This window comes from Oncorhynchus kisutch, linkage group LG3, assembly GCF_002021735.2.
Source record: "Oncorhynchus kisutch isolate 150728-3 linkage group LG3, Okis_V2, whole genome shotgun sequence".
Lineage (NCBI taxonomy): Eukaryota > Metazoa > Chordata > Actinopteri > Salmoniformes > Salmonidae > Oncorhynchus > Oncorhynchus kisutch.
The window spans coordinates 24,347,589-24,371,173 of NC_034176.2; the positions used below are offsets into that span (position 1 = coordinate 24,347,589).

A 23,585-nucleotide genomic window follows, 5' to 3' on the forward strand; every position below is an offset into this window, starting at 1 on the left:
TAACTAATGACATCCCTAATTCTCATCGCTGGACTGGGGTCATTCTGATAAAGACTGGTGCTTTTCCCGGTCAACCACATGACAGTGCCTTACACAAAAGGCTAGAAGCCCTGCTGTGCCCAAAGTTGAGACAGATCAACCTGTCTTGGGACCACACTGCTACTGTGTGAGTGAGTGAGTGAGTGAGCACGTTCGAGTTGACTGCATCCGTGATGCATTGTGGGTAAATTGTGACTGATGGATCTACAAATAATAATGAGTAGCTACTTATGATACAAGGTGATTTGTAGAGTAGTCAGTCGGCAGTCGCCTGCAATGGTGGTTGCAATGTGGAACAAGCTCAGAGTGTCCAGTCAGCTAAGGGCAGCTCATTAACAGTAGCCACTGTAAGGAGCTTACAACGCCCAATTGTTTCCTGTGCCAGCCTGACAGCTTCTGGCATGAGGAAAACCTCTCGTGGGCCAGGCCACGCTCCGTTATCAGTGGGCATGGACCCACTGAACAACTTCCTAGGACAAAATACTTTAGACATGTGTTCCCAAGATAATATCTCCAAACGGAGGCAGTAGAACAACAATCTAACAGCCACACAATAAGACAACACTTTACAAAGCACCAAGCCTGCACCATCTCCTATCCATCTTTTATTTATTTACCCAACAAAAGTTTACTACAGGTTAAAAGTACCACCTCAACAGCAGGTGAATGTAGGCCATGTTTGTGTAGTCTCTTTCTGACAGTTGACTCATGCACTTCGATATTGATTGTGGCATGAGAGGCATGTAGATCCCTTCATGTTACCCTGGGGTTCTTACAGACTTCTATGAGCACCTTTCGGTCATCTCTTGGGCTGAATTTGGTGGGACGACCTGTCCTAGCTAGACTGCCAGTGGTCTGGAATTTTCCCCATTTGTAGATGATCTGTTGGACAGTGGAATGATGTACTTCAAATTGCTTGGAAATGGATTTGTAACCCACTCCCAGACTCATGGTCATCAATTATGTGTCTTTTGAGGGCCTCGGATAAGTCTTCTGATATTTGCATGGTGTTTTACCACCTCCTCATATGGTTAAAACCAGACCAAGTTTCTAATCTTTATGGAAGGCTGGACCCTCCCAAGGTACTCTCTAATTATTTCCTAATCATTTGCACCTGTTTTGGTGCACCTGATCCTAATTTTTCCTGCTTGAGGAAATTACATTTTTGTTTATTTTAATTGCATAAATTTAGCTCAAATATCCATGTGTCCAAATATAATAAATACATTTCAAAAAGACCACTTTCCAAAGGGTGTACTTAAGTTTTCACATGACTGTATACACACAAACACTACCTCAGTCCAAGGCTTGACTGTCATATTCCCTCTCAGGGCCTGTGTGAATGTACAACCCATCAAGTGTTAAAACTAGACTGGGTTCATTTGAAATATGAATTACAGGTGTGGAAGGCAAAGTAGGAGAGATGTGAAAGACAGAAAGAGAGAGTGGGCCGGACGACCAGGTTCGTTCCAAGAGAGAAGAACACGTGATCAACACCTATTAACCATTTACAGCCTTGTCCCGGGGTGCAGGGAGACAGCCCACTGAGCCCAGAGCACACAAGTCCAGCCAGACACCCTGCTACGTGCCCCACCAAGAACACACACACACACACAAGAACGCATATACACACACGCACACTTTGCTCTACCCAGTGAACCTGAAGCAATAACACTGCAATTAATTCACTGGAAGTCAAGGGTCACTTTGTTACGACTCACTTTCACAGATCCAGTCCATTCAGTTTAACCAGAGCACAGAAACCATCCCAAGCAGCTCCAGTTCCATTGGCCTCAGGTCCTGGCCAGTGGAGCAACACACAAGAGGAAGCAGGCATCCAATCAGCTGCTGCTCAGCTAGAGCAGGTGGCAAACTCAATCAACCAATTACGATCCTCCATTTCCATAAAAGTTCCTCCCATCGACGGTACAATCAACACCTAGTCAGGGCCGGGGGGTGAGTGTCCTCCTTCTCATGTGCTTGTCACTCCAGCTGTCCTTCGTGCCCCTGGTCTGTATCACGCTATCGGCAGTCTGATCTCTGTGGAGAAGGCAGGTAGTGATTCCACTACAGAGGGGCAGAGAAAGAAAACAGCTAGGCTCTAGCTCAGCCTCCACACCCCTCCTGCTGGCCTGATACTAGAGCCAGTGTCAGGTTGACATGCTCAAAACAGCACATGCTCTGCGTCTTGCCTCTCCCTTGCTTTTTCCTCGCCCTTTCACTTCCCCCACACTCTCGCTCGCTCTCCGTCAGGGCTAGTCCGTTGTTCTCCGCCGGGTCTTTCCCCAATAGCTGCTGTCTGGGAGGACTTTCACAGGAAAGTGGGACTGTGGGGCGGTGCTATGTGCTCAGCCTCTCTCTCCCCTCATCTGATCTCTCCTCTATCTTTCCCTTTTTTCTCCCCTCTCTCACTCCCCCTCCCTCCCTCTTTCACTCTCACTGCCAGCAGGCAGAGCTGCACACACGCACACACACACACACACACACACACACACACACACACACACACACACACACAAACACCTACATTAACACCTACATTAACACCTACATTAACACCTACATTAACACCTACACACACCCTCCCTCCCTCCCTCAGTCTCTCTTTTTCGCTTGCTTACAGAGGAGAGTGAGTGAGAGCAGGGGAGTTGAGCTAGAGGGACAATGGAGGAAAGGAAGAGATGATGTTGATACCATGAGAAAGCATAAAGGGTTTCACATTTTTCCTGACTGACCTGCTTTTCATCCTGAATGTGACCCCTCTCCAGTCTACAACAACACTGAGAAAGGGAGAAAAATAATAATAATAATCTTCCACAGCTCCTGCCAATCTGGGCCTGTGCCATTTCAGGACACACTGACTGGGAGGCCAGAGGAGAGAGTTTGGAGCGCGAGAGGAAAGGGGGGAGAATGCTCTGGCCTGATCCACTCCAACAGTCCACAGCACAGCAGAACACAACAGAGAGAGCTCTACCTACTACTCCTTTAAAAGGACCTGTACAGTACTACCGCAGGCATGGAGGGAGCGACCCGATTATCCAGCTGCCTGGCTGCCCAAGTAAGCCTGCCAGATTAGAGAACTTACATAACAAACACTAGCCAAGGAGCGAGTACACACACACACACACAACCTTACCTGGCTCTACAGTGCGACCATTTTAATCGCATTTCCGCATTAAAAATAGATGTGTGTGAAGTGAAAAAGTAACGTATGAGCATATGTGCGAGTTGTGATATACAGCAAAAGGGTATTTCTGCCGTTTTGTTTCATTGCTGGTAGCTAATCACACAAAGAACTAGAGTCCCATATATCTCACCTCGAGCAGCAACAGTGCCTTGGGCGCTCTGCGCACTGTGAGTGAAGTGCTGAAAGATTCATTTAAAAAAGTGCACAGGCATAGAAGTTGGTTGAATTTACCCGAAAGTCTACTAAACGTGACTGACTCCTGTTTCTTGGTTATTTACATCGTTTTGTTTACAGGTCTCTCTTGGAAAAGAGATATTATCTCAATGAGAAAAAACATGTATAAATAAAGGTAAAATAAATAAAAAAGTTGTTTTTCAATGTTAGTTTGAGCTTGCTCAACTGCTAGGGAAGAGACGTTAGAGAATCTTCTCTCACAGACAGACCCAATGATGTATATATACCCTGTATTTGTGATGTAACTTATTGGCCGATGAGAACCTTTGAAGCCACCAGTCGGCCATATTGGCACTCCCCAGTAGGAGCAGTCCTCCATAGTAATGAATGGAATTCTACAGTATTTACATTAAATGTTTCAGGGACTAAATGACATGTATTTAATTATTTAGTTGTAGTGGGGACAGTAACATTAGTATGTTATATATTATTTAATTTTTTATGTTTAACTCAAATAACATAATTGAAAATTATGCTTTTAGGTGTCTGTAATATAATAAATGTGTCAAAAATGAATCTAGACATTAATAAATGCATTTCTATTGCTTCCAAAATATATATATTTTTACAATGGAGGATGAGTGTCAAGACGGAGGTGTGGTGGCTTCAAAACATTGCCCTTGTCAGTCCTCTAGTGTATATATAAATGTTTGGTCCCACCACATAACTGGCCCGCCCCTTAAAGGGGCAGCTGAACATTTTTCTTTCACCTAAGTGACTCAAATATTTAAGGGTACATTGTACTTGATTGAGCATAGCACACTCCAAAAAACTTTTATTCATATGAACTTTTAATCATTTCTTATAATAAAAACTCTCCCTCAAATACATTAATTGTGCTCCTAAATGTATTTGGGTGCTCCTAAATTGTTAAACTAAGGTGCGCATAGAGCCCTACCTTAATTACACACACCACACACACACTAAAAGGGATATACAAGGACAAGGGAGGGAGACTTAACAAAGTTCTACAATCCCTTGTTAAAGATGCCAGGCTTTTTGTCCAGGAAAGACAAGGGCAACCCGTTGAAGTTTGTGGCCTTGCCATCCCATGGGGGATTCCTGGCACTGCCACGCTGAAATGCTGCCATGCTATGAATGTCATTATTCAGATCTATTTAGCACAAGGGGACAAACACATTAGCATGAGGAGGTAAGCCTCTTAAAACATATGCAGGTCAAGCGCCTGGAAGTGTAGTGTGCACCTTGACTGTCGGGCTGGCATTACATTCAGGCCAGGGTTAGGGTAGCGGGGCTGAGCTGGGACTGGTGGGCTACTCTACATATGAGGAGCCGTGGAGGGGGAAGCCCTTTTGGCAGGCATGGTTACTGGCTGATGAGCAATGGTGGAGTGGGGTGGGGGGGATAAAGATCCCCCCCCCCCCCCCCCCCCCAGACAGGGGCCCTGTGGTTGTGGTTACATAAGCCCTTCATAGAAGCCCAGCTCCCACTGGGCTGCAGGACTAATCCCCTGGGATGCAGCGGCCCACTAATCCCAGTGCGGGAGAATGGAGTTGAAGACATTAAGCAGGATTACTACTCAGGGCCATGTTCAAGGGCCAGCGCCAGTCATTACAACAACCCCCAGAGACAGAGTCTGCAGACTGCCAGCAGCAGGAGAAACAACACCACGAGACAGAATGACTGGGTGTCTGCTGCATAGGATTTCTCCCTTCACTAGCACATTCATGGTGATAAAGGAACTTCTTTAGAAAAAATAGTATTACACAACAGATCGGCAAGTGCTCTGCTGAATCACAAGACAGGTAGTAGTCATACCCAGAACTGAAAATCATACAGAGAATCCATGACACGTCATCAAAACAGGCCAAAACCTGTTTGGGGGGGGCCCCCCAAAGTTTTTCGGTAAAGTTTTTGAGGAAATCTGTTCCCCTAAAAAAAAAGTATTCCCATAAAAAAAGAGACGTATGTGATCTTGTCTCAAAGTAATCAAGTTAAGGAATGATTGTTATTGTCAAATACAATCTTTTATTGGGCTTAGTTGTGGTCAATTTGTTTGCAGAGTACAAGTCATTATATTTACGTTGTGGCCCATCGACCATACACTCTGCAGGTGAATCTAGTTACCTACTACTGCTGTAGACTGAGCTGTGTGCAGCACACGCAACACAACTACACCACAGCAAAAAGACAGGCAAAATCACAGCCACCTTCTCTCTGCAGGACCCACAGGCCAGGCGGGGCCAGGGTAATCTTCAGTCAAAGACAATAAACAGGCCATGTAAAGAGTAAACAGACTTCTGCAGTTGGAGCTGTCAAAGATAAGAGGGTGGGACTTTTACAGTGGCTTCAGAAACAGCCATGGCAGGCATGTAGGACACAGCCCTGGGTCAGGCAGCGGAGCAGCAGAGTGGAGCTCGACAGACAGAGACAGACAGACAGACAGACAGACAGACAGGCAGACAGACAGACAGGCAGCACGTGGCTGCAGCCTAGCCCGTCTGACAGGAAGTCACAGGCACATGCACTTGTCACCACTTTCGAGAAAACCTTGCCAAGCTAATTCTATGGGCGGTTTTCTCTTTGACAAGGAAAGTTTTCTTTTGAATGACAATGGCGCTGCTGGGTCATATTTCAAACACAGAGGTAACTTGTTTTTTGTTCGATTTTTCTTTACCTTTTTTGGCGGTTTCCATCTCCTCCTCAGTCCAGCGAGAGCTCTCATTCATCTCCAGATTGGCTGAAAGGATAAAAGCAGAACCACCACGTTAGAAAGCGGGCAGGAGGGAGGGGGAGGGGAGTCTCAAGTAGACAGAGAGAGCGAGCGACTGACCGAGAGAGAGAGGGAGAGACAGAGAGAGAGAAAAGAGAAAAGCTAGGGGGCAGGGTTGTCTTTGCTGCTTGCTGGTGCAGCACAGTAGAGCCGGTCGACAGGGGCTGTTAGTTTAAGAGGAGAAAGTCAGTTAATGATTAGAGACATAATAAGTGGTTGTTCCAACTGTCTACAGTAGGGACCAGCCTGACCCTGGCAGAAGAGAAGACACGAAAGAAAACGAGAAGAGGAGAGGAGCTGTGGTTTCAGTGCTGTTGTGTCCTCTCTGTAGGGCTGTGACGGGCACAATAACAGCAGGCGAGGACGGAGAAACAAGCCCAGTAACAGTGAGAGGAGACACTAGAGATACTGATCAGAACAGAGCCCCTCTGGCTGGATCAGGCCACCTGGGGATTCCCAGGGACAAACCCACAGCAGCAGGAGCAACCAACCACTCACTGAAGTGTTGAAACATCAAAACCCTAATCGCCTACAGCTACAGCGTGTGTGTGTGTGCATATAAGGCAGCCTTGCAAACTGCAGAGAGAATAAAAAGCTGAGACAGATGAGTATTGCTGCCTTAATGAGTACGTTCGGGATACTTTAAAGAAATTAGAAGGGGAAACTCGCATTAACGCCCATTGTGTTACGTTGCCCTACATTGTCAATGAGCCATGTGGCGCATTCTGGGCAATTCTGGGAAGGGGAGAGCACTCCAAGGAGTGAATAGGAGTCAATTGGGTGCTAGCTGTACATAGTCCATCTGTAAATAGCCCACCCAATCTACCTACCTCATCCCCATACTGTTTTTATTGACTTTTCTATCTATACTTGTACATAAGCATCTGCTCATTTATCACTCCAGTGTTAATCTTCTAAATTGTAATTCTTCACTACTGTGGCCTATTTATTGCCTACCTCCTCATGCCTTTTGCACACACTGTATATACAGTGGGGAGAACAAGTATTTGATACACTGCAGATTTTGCAGGTTTTCCTACTTACAAAGCATGTAGAGGTCTGTAATTTTTATCATAGGTACACTTCAACTGTGAGAGAAGGAATCTAAAACAAAAATCCAGAAAATCACATTGTATGATTTTTAAGTAATTAATTAGCATTTTATTGCATGACCTTAGTATATGATACATCAGAAAAGCAGAACTTAATATTTGGTACAGAAACCTTTGTTTGCAATTACAGAGATCATACGTTTCCTGTAGTTCTTAACCAGGTTTGCACACACTGCAGCAGGGATTTTGGCCCACTCCTCCATACAGACCTTCTCCAGATCCTTCAGGTTTCGGGACTGTCGCTGAGAAATACGGACTTTCAGCTCCCTCCAAAGATTTCTATTGGGTTCAGGTCTGGAGACTGGCTAGGCCACTCCAGGTCCTTGAGATGCATCTTACGGAGCCACTCCTTAGTTGCCCTGGCTGTGTGTTTCGGGTCGTTGTCATGCTGGAAGACCCAGCCACGACCCATCTTCAATGCTCTTACTGAGGGAAGGAGGTTGTTGGCTAAGATCTCGCGATACATGGCCCCATCCATCCTCCCCTCAATACGGTGCAGTCGTCCTGTCCCCTTTGCAGAAAAGCATCCCCAAAGAATGATGTTTCCACCTCCATGCTTCACGGTTGGGATGGTGTTCTTGGAGATGTACTCATCCTTCTTCTTCCTCCAAACACGGCGAGTGGAGTTTAGACCAAAAAGCTCTATTTTTGTCTCATCAGACCACATGACCTTCTCCCATTCCTCCTCTGGATCATCCAGATGGTCATTGGCAAACTTCAGAAGGGCCTGGACATGCACTGGCCTGCCGTGTAGTTCAGGGCTGATCCCTCACCTTCCTCATGATCATTGATGCCCCACGAGGTGAGATCTTGCATGGAGCCCCAGACTGAGGGTGATTGAATGAACTTCTTCCATTTTCTAATAATTGCGCCAACAGTTGTTGCCTTCTCACCAAGCTGCTTGCCTATTGTCCTGTAGCCCATCCCAACCTTGTGCAGGTCTACAATTTTATCCCTGATGTCTTACACAGCTCTCTGGTCTTGGCCATTGTGGAGAGCTTGGAGTCTGTTTGATTGAGTGTGTGGACAGGTGTCTTTAATACAGGTAACGAGTGGAGAACAGGAGGACTTCTTAAAGAAAAACTAACAGGTCTGTGAGTGCCGGAATTCTTACTGGTTGGTAGGTGATCAAATACTTATGTCATGCAATAAAATGCTAATTAATTACTTAAAAATCATACAATGTGATTTTCTGGATTTTTGTTTTAGATTCCGTCTCTCACAGTTGAAGTGTATCTATGATAAAAATGACAGACCTCTACATGCTTTGTAAGTAGGAAAACCTGCAAAATCAGCAGTGTATCAAATACTTGTTCTCCCCACTATAGACTTTGTTGTTTCTCTACTGTGTCATTGACTTATTTATTGTGTAATTGGCTTGTTTATCGATTATTCCATGTGAAACTCTGTGTTGTTGTCTGTGTCACACTACTTTGCTTTATCTTGGCCAGCTCACAGTTGTAAATGAGAACTTGTTCTCAACTAGCCTACCTGGTGAAATAAAGGTGAAATAAAAATAAAACAAAAATCGCCAAAAACCCAACATTAGCATGAATTACGTAAACAAAAAGCACAACATTACAAATCTTTTCCGAGATGTGAGATAATTAACTTGTTCTCTGTAATATCGTATAGCTTTGAAATCGTAACATTACATAGTTGAGGAAAATAAGCACACTGACTCATAATCTGACTTTTAGAAGGGATTGCGTGATGATTATTTTAGCAACCGCGTGACGCAGCATAACAATGTGAACGCGATTGATCGACAGTCTGCTGGTATTTTGGTATTTTATTACGATCCTCATTAGCAAAAGTAGCAGCTACTCTTCCTGCGGTCCACATGACAATACAGAACATCAATAGACAAGAACAGCTCAAGGACTGGACTACATACATTTATGTAGGTTCATTGTACGTTCCTCCATTCACTGGCCATTGAGATTCCCATCTCATTTCTTAAAGCATCCCTGGTATTTTCTCATTAAGCATCAATTTATTGGCTCTCTCTTGTTTAGGCAAAAATGATCTTAAAGGCACCTTCCAGGCCAAGGTGTGTGTGTATTCGGTGCACGTGTGTCAAATAGTTTTGAGACAGATCTACAGTGCACCCTTGTGGTGTGGGATATCAGAAGGGAAATAAACACAGCAATGACGGGAGTGTTCATGTGCTCAGTTCACATTAAAATCAGGTGGACCTACTAAACAGACATGCTTCAGCAATATCATGGCCATATTTTTCCTTCAAACATACCGCCAATCAGCGACATTTCAGACCAAAATATAGACGTTAAATATTTCTGCTCAAAGAGACCCTGGCTCTTTCGGTTTCTGAGTTGTGTGATGAAAATGTTGTCAGGTGAAAAGAGCAGTGGGTGAAGATGCAGTGAAAGACATGTGGCAGTGTAGACTATAGCAGTAGTGTGAGACGTACCGAGTTCACCGCTGAGCGGCGGCGTGGCGGTCTCCTCCACCTCGCTGGTCATGGAGCGGGTGATGCGGCCCTTGCGCCGGCCCTGGCTGTTAGCCGTGCGTCGACCTTTTAAGGCCACCGTGGGCTCTTTGTCTTCCCCGTCCTCACCAGAGGTATCGTCCCTGCAGGGAGAGTGTCAGTCACATCATCATGATTACCCTCTTCCTCACTGCCTGCACATATAGCGTTTAGTTTGTTAACTTAAAACCTGACAAAGTGCAGAGGTCTGTCTGGGTTAAAAAACTTAAAATAACTACAGTATGTGCCAAAGCACACAGACGTGCACAGGCACGCGCATACACAGGCCTCAAGGCTCAGGAGAGAGTAGTTTGGAGTTTTGCAAACAAGGCGATATATCCCGTCAGTGTAATGGCAGGCTAACAGATACAGTGATTTTGTAGCCAGTGTTCTTCCATTCATTTTCACCTGGTCCATTATTCTAAGGCAGCCCTGTCCTGCTACCTTGCACACCAGATATAGCAGTGCCAGTTGTGCCAGGGGTTACAGGCAGCCACCACAGGGGCAGTGGGAGTCAGGGACTCCTCTGCCTGCTCTCCTCAGCCCAAGTACTGGAAGCACTGAAGATGCTTCATCATGATCAACACCACTCATTCAGACAGGCAGGACAACTCCTGTTCACTGTTCTGTTTGTCAGCAGCACCGAACAACTCCAACTTGTCCAACCTCTATTCAGAGAGCTGGGAGCGTCACTAGAAGATTGGACATGATGATGGACTTCAATCCTTTACTGCTCTTCCCTGTGAAACATGTGACTCTCATGAAGACAACAACACTGCATTGAGTGAGTGATGTTCCACTGCTCACATAGATTGCAGTGCTCAGCAGCACTGACACATTTCACCATCCTCCTCTCCATCACGCTGGAACTGTGCCTACAGAGATGCCAGGGCAAGGCAGCATCACACAGCAGATCACACACTCTGGAGCTCCCAGCTCTGGAGACTTGCTGGATTATTGTAGCAACCGACAGTACAGTAACGGTGTTGCTAGGCTGTCAATCATATCACTTTTCCTCCCATCGAAAAAGAAAATAAGTAGGGAATCTTAAAAATGTGACTTTTGGTAGCCTATTGGGAGTGAGAGAAGAAAAACAAGAAAACAGCTGTTTATAAAAGTAGGAGAAGGATTACGCAACAGATCGGCTTGAGTTCTGCTGAATTACAAGAAACGTATTAGTCACAGCAAGAACTGAAAATCATACAGAGAATCTATGATACGTTATCTAAACATGGCCACAACACAAGAACTATGGCTCACTGTGAAAACGTATTTCGTCAGATATGCAGTATCTGAGGTTACAAACGATCATTTTCACACCCAAACATGAAATAGACAAGAGGAGTACCATTTATATCTAGTGAAATACGTAGCATTGGCTGCATTCTTATCTCTGTGCATTCAGAAAGTATTCCGAACACTTTTTCCACATTTTGTTACATTACAGCCTTATTCTATAATGGATTAAATATTTTTTCTCCCTCAATCTACACACAATACCCCATAATGACAAAGCAAAAACAGGTTTATTGAAATTTAAAATATAAAACAGAAATACCTTTCTAACATAAGTATGAGATTCAAAATTGAGCTCAGGTGCATCCTGTTTCCATTGATCGTCCTTGAGATGTTTCTACAACTTGATTGGAGTCCACCTGTGGTAAATTCAATTGATTGGACATGATTTGGAAAGGCACACCTGTCTATATAAGGTTCCACAGTTGACAGTGCATGTCAGAGCAAAAACCAAGCCGTGAGGTCGAAGGAATTGTCCGTAGAGCTCTGAGACAGGATTGTGTCGAGGCATAGATCTGGGGAAGGGTACCAAAACATTTCTGCAGCATTGAAGGTCCCAAAGAACACAGTGGCCTCCATCATTCTTAAACGGAATAAGTTTTGAACAACCAAGACTCTTCCTAGAGCTGTTCCCCCGGCCAAACTGAGCAATCTGGGGAGAAGGGCCTTGGTCAGGGAGGTGACCAAGAACCCGATGGTCAGTCTGACAGAACTCTAGAGTTCCTCTGTGGAGTTGGGAGAACCTTCCAGAAGGACAACCATCTCTGCAGTACTCCACCAATCAGGCTTTATGGTAGATTGACCAGATGGAAGCCACTCCTCAGTAGAAGGCACATGACGGCCTGCTTGGAGATTTCCAAAAGGCACCTAAAGGACTCTGACCATGAGAAACAAGATTCTCTGGTCTGATGAAACCAAGATTAAACTCTCTGGCCTGAATGCCAAGCAACACATCTGAAAGAAACCTGGCACCATCCCTACGGTGAAGCACGGTGGTAGCAGCACCATGCTGTGGGGATGTTTTTCAGCAGCAGGGACTGGGAGACTAGTCAGGATTGAGGGAAAGATGAACAGAGCAAAGTACAGAGAGAGATCCTTGATGAAAACCTGTTCCGCAGTGCTCAGGACCTCAGACTGGGGCAAAGGTTCACCTTCCAACAGGACAACGACCCTAAGCACACAGCCAAGATAACGCAGGAGTGGCTTTGGGACAAATCTCTGAAAGTCCTTGAGTGGCCCAGCTAGAGCCTGGACTTGAACCCAATCTAACATCTCTGGAGAGACCTGAAAATAGCTGTGCAGTGACGCTCCCCATCCAATCTGACAGAGCTTGAGAGGATCTGCAGAGAAGAATGGGTGAAACTCCACAAATACAAGCTTGTAATGTCATACCCAAGAAGATTAGAGGTTGTAATCACTGCTAAAAGGAGCTTCAACAAAAAAAGTATTGACAAAATTACAAATTAAATACATTTTAATCCCAACAAAATGTGGAAAAAGTCAAGGGTATGTGTGTCAATACTTTGAAGGCACTGCAGGTTTAATACTCTGAAAAAATGTAATAAGGAATCTTAAAAATGTGGCTTTTGGTAGCCTACTGGGAGTGAGAAAAAGAAAAACAGCTGTTTTTAAAAGTAAGAGATGATTACCTTTCCTGATCTAGTCAGGGTTATGATGATTACCTTTCCTGATCTAGTCAGGGTTATGATGAATACCTTTCCTGATCTAGTCAGGGTTATGATGATGACCTTTCCTGATCTAGTCAGGGTTATGATGATGACCTTTCCTGATCAAGTCAAGGTTATGATGATGACCTTTCCTGATCTAGTCAGGGTTATGATGATGACCTTTCCTGATCTAGTCAGGGTTATGATGATGACCTTTCCTGATCTAGTCAGGGTTATGATGATGACCTTTCCTGATCTAGTCAGGGTTATGATGATGACCTTTCCTGATCTAGTCAGGGTTATGATGATGACCTTTCCTGATCAAGTCAAGGTTATGATGATGACCTTTCCTGATCTAGTCAGGGTTATGATGATGACCTTTCCTGATCTAGTCAGGGTTATGATGATGACCTTTCCTGATCTAGTCAGGGTTATGATGATGACCTTTCCTGATCTAGTCAGGGTTATGATGATGACCTTTCCTGATCTAGTCAGGGTTATGATGATGACCTTTCCTGATTTAGTCAGGGTTATGATGGTGACCTTTCCTGATCTAGTCAGGGTTATGATGGTGACCTTTCCTGATCTAGTCAGGGTTATGATGACCTTTCCTGATCTAGTCAGGGTTATGATGATGACCTTTCCTGATCTAGTCAGGGTTATGATGATGACCTTTCCTGATCTAGGCAGGGTTATGATGATGACCTTTCCTGATCTAGTCAGGGTTATGATGGTGACCTTTCCTGATCTAGTCAGGGCTATGATGACCTTTCCTGATCTAGTCAGGGTTATGATGATGACCTTTCCTGATCTAGTCAGGGTTATGATGATGACATTTCCTGATCTAGTCAGGGTTATGATGATGACATTTCCTGATCTAGTCAGGGTTATGATGGTGACCTTTCCTGATCTAGTCAGGGTTATGATGGTGACCTTTCCTGATCTAGTCAGGGTTATGATGGTGACCTTTCCTGATCTAGTCAGGGTTATGATGGTGACCTTTCCTGATCTAGTCAGGGTTATGATGACCTTTCCTGATCTAGTCAGGGTTATGATGATGACCTTTCCTGATCTAGTCAGGGTTATGATGACCTTTCCTGATATAGTCAGGGTTATGATGACCTTTCCTGATCTAGTCAGGGTTATGATGATGACCTTTCCTGATCTAGTCAGGGTTATGATGATGACCTTTCCTGATCTAGTCAGGGTTATGATGATGACCTTTCCTGATCTAGTCAGGGTTATGATGATGACCTTTCCAGATATAGTCAGGGTTATGATGATGACCTTTCCTGATATAGTCAGGGTTATGATGACCTTTCCTGATCTAGTCAGGGTTATGATGACCTTTCCTGATCTAGTCAGGGTTATGATGATGACCTTTCCTGATATAGTCAGGGTTATGATGATGACCTTTCCTGATCTAGTCAGGGTTATGATGATGACCTTTCCTGATCTAGTCAGGGTTATGATGATGACCTTTCCTGATCTAGTCAGGGTTATGATGATGACCTTTCCTGATATAGTCAGGGTTATGATGATGACCTTTCCTGATATAGTCAGGGCAAACAAATCTAACTTAATTTAGAGAGAGGAAGGCAAGCAAACTCACTTCATTACATCCTCCTTTTCTTCCCCCTCAGTCTTCTCCTCCTCCCTCTCTCCCTCCTTTTCTTTCTCCTTCTCCTCCTTGTCCTCCTGGCTGCTGCGGTTCACTTGTTGTTGTTGCTGTTGTTGCTGCTGCTGTTGTTGCTGCTGTTGTTGTTGTTGTTGCTGTTGCTGCTGCTGCTGTTGCTGCTGTTGGCCATGCTGTTGGGGTGGAAGAAAAGACGACAACATTTAGTTAGTTACAAACATGATCCCTGGTAACAGGAAACATGGTGTGAACACGAGCACGCATAAGAACCTATATACACACACAAAAACATGAGCTGTGTAGTAGTGTTGAGGTCATTCTGCCATCAATACCAGTAGGTACACCACAAGGACAGCCCATATGTCTTCCTTCATCTGGCACCCAGAACCACTTCCTCTTCCACTTCCTGTCTGTCTGGTCTCAGGTTCATATCATGAAAGAAATACTGCAGACTGCCAAAGACCTGCCACTAACACTGTTATAAACTGGTGGAAACTACACTTATTTGAGCATTGTAAAGGACAGTTGCCTCAGCATATGGGAGTTGTGCTGTGTGCTAAGGTATTTTTCTTACAGCTCTGTAAATGGTTTTATAGCTAGAGGTGAAGCCAATCCAATCCCATGTCTACTTTAATAACAGAGTCATTACATCTAGCTCTGGGCATGGAAACACAAAAAAGGCAGAGAAAGAGAGTAAGAGAGTGGGAGGCTAAATCAAAATGGACCTTTCTCACAGGGATACCTTCCTCCATTTGAACCATGTCACTAGAGTTGATGTCCCACCTCTCTCAAAGATTAACTCAACCCAACGCAAATAAAAGCCTTAACACTGATTGATTCTCCAGTGGATAAACATGGTCTCCCTCTCTCTCCCCATCCCTCTCTCCCTCCTTTCCTCCCTCCCACTGGGAACCTGGAGACAACAAACAGCAGCCCAATCATCTCAATAGACTGCCATTATCTCTATGGAGTCATGCACCTAAACAGACCGAACAGCAAACTCACGGCCATTCACAGGTGTCTTAAATGAGTCAGGCCCAGGCAGGTGATATCTAAAAGCCTGCTACTGTATCTCTGCTCTGCTACTCTGCTTTACAAAAAAATAATATCTATATATATTAATTAAGGCTGGGCGCTGATGAGCTTTTTTGTTATTACTACGTACTCACCCGCCTCTTGTTCTCTCTCTAGGTGTCATTAACGTTAGCTGTTGTGGTCCTGTTGAGCCTTTTCCTCTACTCTCCCATTTCCCTCTCTCTTTTCCTTCAAATCTCTCACTCGCCGACTCCCTCGATTCCCTCCCTATGTTCTTCTCCCTGTGTTATTAGCATTAGCCCCAGTGCTCAAGCAGCTCTGTTAACGAACCCGTAGTGTTTGTGTGCTGAGCTAAACGTTCACTAGCTAGGTAATGAGATGAGGTGTCTCTGGGAGAAATGAGGAGACACCCAGCCACGACCACAGAAAGGTCGCTGGCTAATTAATGCACCATTTCATTAGCACCCACCACACCGCCATTGGATTAAATGCCTAACACCCGATCTGGGCCTAAGTAATAACTGGGAGCTAATTAGCAATGGAAACCACCTGTTTAAAAATAATCTTGTCAATACGGACACATTAGTGCTGACATGAAGGGGGAGCACAATGGCACGTGTCACATAATCGGTGTGCTGCTTGCATGATGACCTATCCTCTAGTGATCCCACTGCTCAGACAGAGTCCCATGGGTATGTTACCTCTCCATGTAGGTTCTACTGACAAACGTCCTTCACCTAATGCCTTCTCAAGTGTGGAGTGGTTAGGGGTGTGGCGGTCAGGAAATTTTGGCAGCTGGTGACTGTCAAGCATATAACTGTCGGTCTAACGGTAATTGACCGTTAATGAACAAACACATATAGCTTCTCCTGGCTTCCACACATAGCCTACAAACCACTGATGCAGACCTATGGAACATCTACATTTCAATAAGTCTAATAAATCCATGTAATATAGCCTACACCATCACAATATATCAATTTATTTTAGACAGGTCTAAAGAGGCATGATATGAAGAAAAGACAGAAAATGTTGTCTATTTCAGAAGAACAGATAAGCGTACTCTGACTTGTCCTTATGTTAGGCCCTGATCTGGCTATGCCATTTGGCTGTGGGCTACACTAGTTCATTTAGCAGACAATATTTGCTTAGAATTCTGTGGCATTACTGCATAGTAGGACTAATATAATTGAACAAAGCTGAATAATATATGAATATTTTCTCCTAATGATTTGAGGGAGTGTGCACATGCGGCAATTCTGTGTTGAGCGGTTAACAATGAAATTGGTACTACTACAGGCTTCATTTAGTTATTCATGTAACTTTAGTTCTACAAATGTTGGGCTATATGTTTGATTTTAAATACATTGTAATACCCTGACTACACCGCTCGCTTCGCGTGCACTGCAAAATAAATGTAGAAATCTATATTATTCTATTATTGCTCGCGCGCGTCAACAAGCGTCTGCGTTGCCAATGGCTAAACTAGAAGTCAGTTCTATTTGTGACGCAGATCGCGGTGCAAGTCCTGCCTCTCCCATCTCCTTATTGGTTTATAGAAGCAGATACCCACGCGCCATCTCCTCATTGGTTATACCCACGTGGGTGATTGAAAGACGAACTGTGTTGTCGGTCGTCGTGGTAATACTATGAAAGTTTAGATGCCAATCACCATATAAGTTCAAAGAAGAAAAAGCCTGGAAGGAGGAGAGATGACTAAAAACGATTTGTTTGACCGTTTTATGTATGGGTTAATTGTCAGCATAGAGGACCTTGTGCATTCAGGTGAAATAACAACTCAATGTTTATATCCCAGGACAAATTAGCTAGCTACAGCAAGCTAGGTAAATAGGACAAATTAGCTAACAAGTGCAAGCTAGCTAGCTAAATTGCCATAAATGTTTAATGCTGTTCGATCTGTCCCCAAATTAATGTAATTGGTTCAGAGTTTGTTTTGATATTTTAACCTGCATGTCGTGATCGCGTTTGGTGTTTTGGGACAAAATTAATGTATGCACAATGGCGCACGTGCGCAGCAGGTTTGGGTTCCATGTAAGGCTGCATGATGCGACTCAAATGATGATTTGAAAAAAGTTTTTGAAAAAAGTTGCTTGAAAGGCATGAGCTCTGCTTTGCTTTATTGGGTAGGCTGTGCACACTTCATTAGTCTCTCATTCACTATTTGACAGACACTTGGTAATGCCTCGAATTTCACGGCGGTATCCCCTTTGTGGCCATAATGCACCCTAAAAAAATCCATGATTTTGCGGCCAGTGGCCGTTGTGCCCTTGGCCCGGAGTGCTGCGTTGTGCCTGAGTGCTGCACGCTCCGAAGCACCTCTAACTCACATGGCTCTCAATCATGTGATCGGGTCTTTCTCACAGGATACAAGTGAAGACAGACATCAGGGATGCAACTGCGCGCATTCTTATCCAATTCCGAGGTGCATTTTGAAGATATTGGAAGAACTGTCCACATTTACTTTTCATCAGCCAACAAGATGGGGTGGCCTAACGAACAGCAAAAGCACAAGCCTATGTCAAACTACTATCGCTCATAGTACAAAAGAGGGCCTATTCTATTCTGTGCGAGAAATAAATATTCCAAACCTAGTCTGGGACAGTTGTGGGATGCGATAGATCCTTAAGTAATACAACCACTAGCATCCCAAAAAATGATTTACGCAATGTGGCTGACGCAACAGATCAGAACATTTATCTTAAAATGTTGAAACTATTTGGCTGTCACAATATAAGCGCAGCAATGCGCTCATGGCAGTAGGCTATAAGCGCGAATGTTCCATTAGTGGGAAAACCCCAATATCAAAAGTGATCGCAAATGCAATTATGCATGTAATGCTTTTATTATAAATGTGCATTTTTATGGTGAAAATTATCTTCCCAAAACATGAAACCCACGCGCTGCACCTAGAATGCATTTCAATTAACAGGTGTGCCTTGTTAAAAGTTTCTTAATGCGTTTGAGCCAATCAGTTGTGTTGTGACAAGGTAGGGGTGGTATACAGAATATAGGCCTATTTGGTAAAAGACCAAGTCCACGTTGTCAAGAACAGCTCAAATAAGCAAAGAGAAACGACAGTCCATCATTACTTTAAGACATAAAGGTCAGTCAATACGGAAAATGACAAGAACTTTGAAAGTTTCTTCAAGTGCAGTTGCAAAAACCATCAAGTGTTATGATGAAACTGGCGCTCATGAGGACCACCACAGGAAAGGAAGACCCAGAGTTACCTCTGCTGCAGAAGATAAGTTCATTAGCTTTACCAGCCTCAGAAATTGCAGCCCAAATAAACGTTTCACAAAGTTCAAATAACAGACACAACTCAACGTCAACGGACAGTTGACTGACTGCAGTGAGGAGACTGCATGAATCAGGCCTTCATGGTCAAATTGCTGCAATGAAACCACTACTAAAGGACACTAATAATAAGAAGAGACAGGCTTGGGCCAAGAAACACGAGGAATGGACATTAGACTGGTGGAAATCTGTCCTTTGGTCTGATGAGTCCAAATTTGAGATTCTTGTTTCCAACTGCTGTGTCTTTGTGAGACGCAGGTGAACGGATGATCTCCGCATGTGTGGTTCCAACTGTGAAGCATGGAGGAAGAGGTGTGATGGTGCTTTGCTGGTGACACTGTCTGTGATTTATTAGAACTCAAGGTACACTTAACTAGCATGGCTATCACAGCATTCTGCAGCGATACGCCATCCCATTTGGTTTGCGTTTTGTGGGACTATCGTTTGTTTTACAACAGGACCCAACACCTTCAGGCTGTGTAAGGGCTATTTGACCAAGGCGGCGAGTGATAAGTGGCCGCCACAATCACCTGACCTCAACCCAAATTAGATGGTTTGGGATGAGTTGGACAGCAGAGTGAAGGAAAAGCAGTCAACAAGTGCTAAGCATATGTGGGAATTCCTTCAAGACTGTTGGAAAAGCATCCCAGGTGAAGCTGGTTGAGAGAATGCCAAGAGGGTGCAAAGCTGTCATCAAGGCAAAGGGTGGCTACATTGAAGAATCTCAAATATAAAATAGATTTTGATTTGTTTAACACTTTTTTGGTTACTACATGATTCCATATGTGTTATATCATAGTGTTGATGTCTTCACTATTATTCTACAACATAGAAAATAGTACAAATAAAGAAAAACCTTTGAATGAGTAGGTGTGTCCAAACTTTTGACTGGTACGGTACACTAAATAATATCTGCGTGAAATTAGTTTTGATTTAGAATGTAACATTATCATGCACGTGTCTCGAAACAGGGGCTGTGAAAGAAACACATGTCATCTATGCACTTAAACAGCGAATGGAGGAAGCTTTTCCCGTCGTTCATTATCATGCCAGCCAGGTAAGCTATAGACTTGTTGTAAAGATAAGCAATGTGCTTAATATTAGGAAAGTTGACAAACAAATATAGTAGGCCTAGTCTATAGAAAACTGATGGGATCCTCCTCTTTTTAGTAGATGCCATCTCTGTTTTCTCGCGCAATTGCAGAACCTGTAGAAATGTTGCGCAACTTGAGCTCACATGAAGTGTTTGATAAAATTTTCGATCACATTTGCATCGATGTCAGAGTGATTAGAGGAACAACAGAGTGCTGTGAGTACCAGGCAGTTAGCAAGTTTGGAAGGCTACTATTGACCAGCAGCAGCAGCAGAGCTTGGAGAAGCCTAATTACCGGGACTAAATGGTCACGTGGAATTTGACTGCCTTTATGACCCGGTGTGGCGGTAATACGGTCACAGCAACAGCCCTAGGAGTGGTTTGAAGTTGTTCAAGTTAAGTTCTGTAACTACAGTACCTGGCTCCTGCCACGGCGCCGGTAGTTCCTGCGCACAATGTTCTTGTAGTTCTCGTTCTTTTTGGTCAAGTAGTAGAACAGGACACATTCTGCCACCGTCTGAAACAAAACACAACATTACTAGGACCTCATCTCCAAAACAAGATGTGAAAAAGACTACTCATGTGTCAGGACTCAGGGTCCATCACTGATCTTCCAAACTGTACCTTTCTCTCCAGAAAAGAAGCAATCAGGCCAAAGTTTTTTGGGTGCTGGATGAACCTGTGACACAGAGCAGACAGATTAATATGCTTTTTATTTTTTAAATGATCTAATCAATGATCTGGAAGCATTCAGTCTTTTGATATGCAAGTAAATTGAGGAGTGAGTGACGCATGTGTAGTTTGGTTGACGGGAGAAGAGGCTCTCATCAGTGCTGACATCACAACACAGTCCCACATCCATTTCTCCAGAGATATATCACTCTATTATTCATCTAAAGCATGCTCTCATCAACACTAACCTAGAGCTCCCTCACCATACTTCTATCAGCACATCCTGACGAACATTACTCGATAGCCCAATTGGATAACACAGACAGTACTGAGCATTGCTTACATCTCTTCCAACTCTCTCTTATTGGTGTGTTTTTATATGGGCTTAGGCTGAGTGGACAAGACAATCCAGACTGCAGCAGCAGGCATCACATCCGCATCTCTCTCTCTACTCTTCTCTCTCTCCCTCTCTGCACAGGTGAAGCATTTACAGTCTCTGATCTCCGTCTGTGGGTTCGGTTTGGCTGGTTGATGTATCCTCCATTTCTCACAAAGACGGAAGATTAACTTCCTCAACAACTCCCTGACCTTTGGATAGTTCACAATCTCAGTCTGATTGCTATCAGAAAAACGAAACAATGTTTTGTCTACTACTGCACAGCACACACTCCTGCCATTCTAGGCAGAGTAATTCTACGGTGTGTACAACATACTTCTCGCGGAAGGTGTCCTTCTCCTGTTCGCTCCACATGTTCATGACCTGCCGGTCCTTGTACACCTTCATGGGGTCGTCCATCAGGCCGTTCATGTTGATGAACTTGATGCGCTGCTGCTCGGCGTCAAACAACATGGGAGGGATGACCGCAAGCTGGCGCATTTGCTTCTCGGTGTTCTGACACAAACACGCACCCGCACATGTTTGTAAACAAACAAACACACACACAATCAGACAAACAGACAAGATGTCTTGGAGTGAGTACACTGTAGTGTACACCAAGGCAGAGATAAACACAGTGTATAGAGACAGTGGTGGTGAGACAGTCGAAGCAGTCATGTTTTGTTAAGTGTGTAAGAGGTCATAAGAGGAGGAGACGAGAGAGATGCTGCACGCTTGGTGTGAGCAGTCAGTTCTTATCCAGATGTAAGGAACCACAGCTGAGTGGGGCTGACCTTACAGAGAAACACTGGCCCTGTATGGTACTCAGTGTGATGACTAGCCTCGTTATTCACAAGCCAGCTCTCCCTTTCCTGTGGAACACTCAGAACACTCCCCCCTTCCACGGTCAGAGTAAAACCTCTTTGGTTGTGCAAGTGGCAGAACTATAGTCTATTTACTCTGTGTGTGTATTTGTGCATCTGTCTGGATCACATTACACAAATCATCACATGCTTCCTGAACTAGTTCTAAGTGTTATGCAGCTACAGTAACTGTGTCCTGTAACTTACATGTGACAAATACATTAGTGCTTGAGTGAGTCAAGCAACAAGCATGACAAGAACACTGTATATTGAGAGATGGGAGAAATGGCTGGTCCAGAGGGGAGAGAGGGTGGAAGGAGAGGTGAAGAGCGGGAGGTGAAGTGTAAGAGCTCACCTCTTGCTCTGATATGCCGTCAACGATCTCAGAGACCTCGTGTTCACTGCGGGCTGCAGATGAGGCCAGTCCTCCTCCACGCTGCCCCGCCCGGCTGCTCCACACAGGGGGAACACAGAGGACATGTCAACACACTGCAGGTACTGGAACTGAGCTCTTCCTTCTTTGACATCACACACACACTTCTGCTCATACTGTAATCAAGCAACAACTCAATGGAATGTAATCAGACTTTGTTTGAACAGAATGGAATCTCTTGGCCTCCCGGGTGGTGCAGTGGTCTAGGGTACTGCATCGCTAGCTGTGCCACCAGAGACTCTGGGTTCGCGCCCAGGCTCTGTTGCAGCCGGCCGCGACCGGGAGGACCGTGGGGCGACGCACAATTGGCCTAGCGTCGTCCGGGTTAGGGAGGGTTTGGCCGGTAGGGATACCCTTGCCTCATCGTGCACCAGCGACTCCTGTGGCGGGCAGGGCGCAGTGCGCGCTAGCCAAGGTCGCCAGGTGCACAGTGTTTCCTCTGACACATTGGTGCGGCTGGCTTCCGGGTTGGATGCACGCTGTGTTAAGAAGCAGTGCGGCTTGGTTAGGTTGTGTTTAGGAGGACTCATGGCTTTCGACCTTCGTCTCTCCCGAGCCCGTACGGGAGTTGTAGCGATGAGACAAGATAGTAATTACTAACAATTGGATACCACGAAATTGGGGAGAAAAGGGGGTAAAACTAAAAAAATAAATCTCTTACCTTATGTTTTAAATACAGCACACTAGACTCTCCCCAACCTAGAATATTGAGGAGGAGCAGGAGGCCCCGGGGCCTTGACTCACCTCTGCATGCGCTCCTGCAGCTCTCTCTGCTTGCGGATCTCAGGGAACTGTTTCTCGTAGTACTCTCGCACCTTGCTCTCCTTAGCCCGGCGCCGGGGGTTGTTCTCAATGCGCTCCACCTTCTTCTCCCAGGCCTCCATCAGATGGTCATAGCGCTGGCAGAACTTCTGTTCCTGAGAAGACGAACAACCAGGTCAATCACCATTTCAAAGAACATAACTCATAGCAAATAACAAGTGTCCCTTTTTTCTCCTCATTAGAACATCTGAAATAGCATGTGCCACAAACCAGAATTCAAAGGAAATATGCCTAGTAGTTGAGCAACGTGAAATCCGTGAAAAGACCAGTAATACACTAATAATATATATACACTGTATAATACACTAATAATATGCTGTTGTTCCTACCAACTCATCATACTGGACCCAGGTTGCATTCTCTAGCACTATTCTCATGGAAGGTGACTATGGTGATGAACATAATTGTTTACATGTGCTCTATTCCCTCCTCTTAGTTTATTTAGTCCTCTAATCTCTTCCTCCCTCCCGGTCTTCTCAGCATGCTTGTCCATGCAGCATACTGCACTGTGCTTCTGCTGAATGTAACCTTGAGTCATGACAAGAACAAAACTCCATATTTTCCCAGCTCCTCGGTG

At 44.6% G+C, this 23,585-nt stretch overlaps 1 protein-coding gene across 1 annotated transcript in view; it reads right to left on the reverse strand.

Annotated features, from left to right (window-relative positions):
- The window catches only part of LOC109873520 (nuclear receptor corepressor 2), a 175,376-nt gene that overhangs the window by 39,159 nt on the left and 112,632 nt on the right, over window positions 1–23,585 (reverse strand). Inside the window, 8 exon segments of the mRNA XM_031815261.1 lie at window positions 6,099–6,161; window positions 9,741–9,901; window positions 14,373–14,500; window positions 20,261–20,359; window positions 20,467–20,521; window positions 21,228–21,406; window positions 22,109–22,202; window positions 22,931–23,103. Coding sequence (XP_031671121.1) covers window positions 6,099–6,161; window positions 9,741–9,901; window positions 14,373–14,500; window positions 20,261–20,359; window positions 20,467–20,521; window positions 21,228–21,406; window positions 22,109–22,202; window positions 22,931–23,103 — 952 coding nt within the window.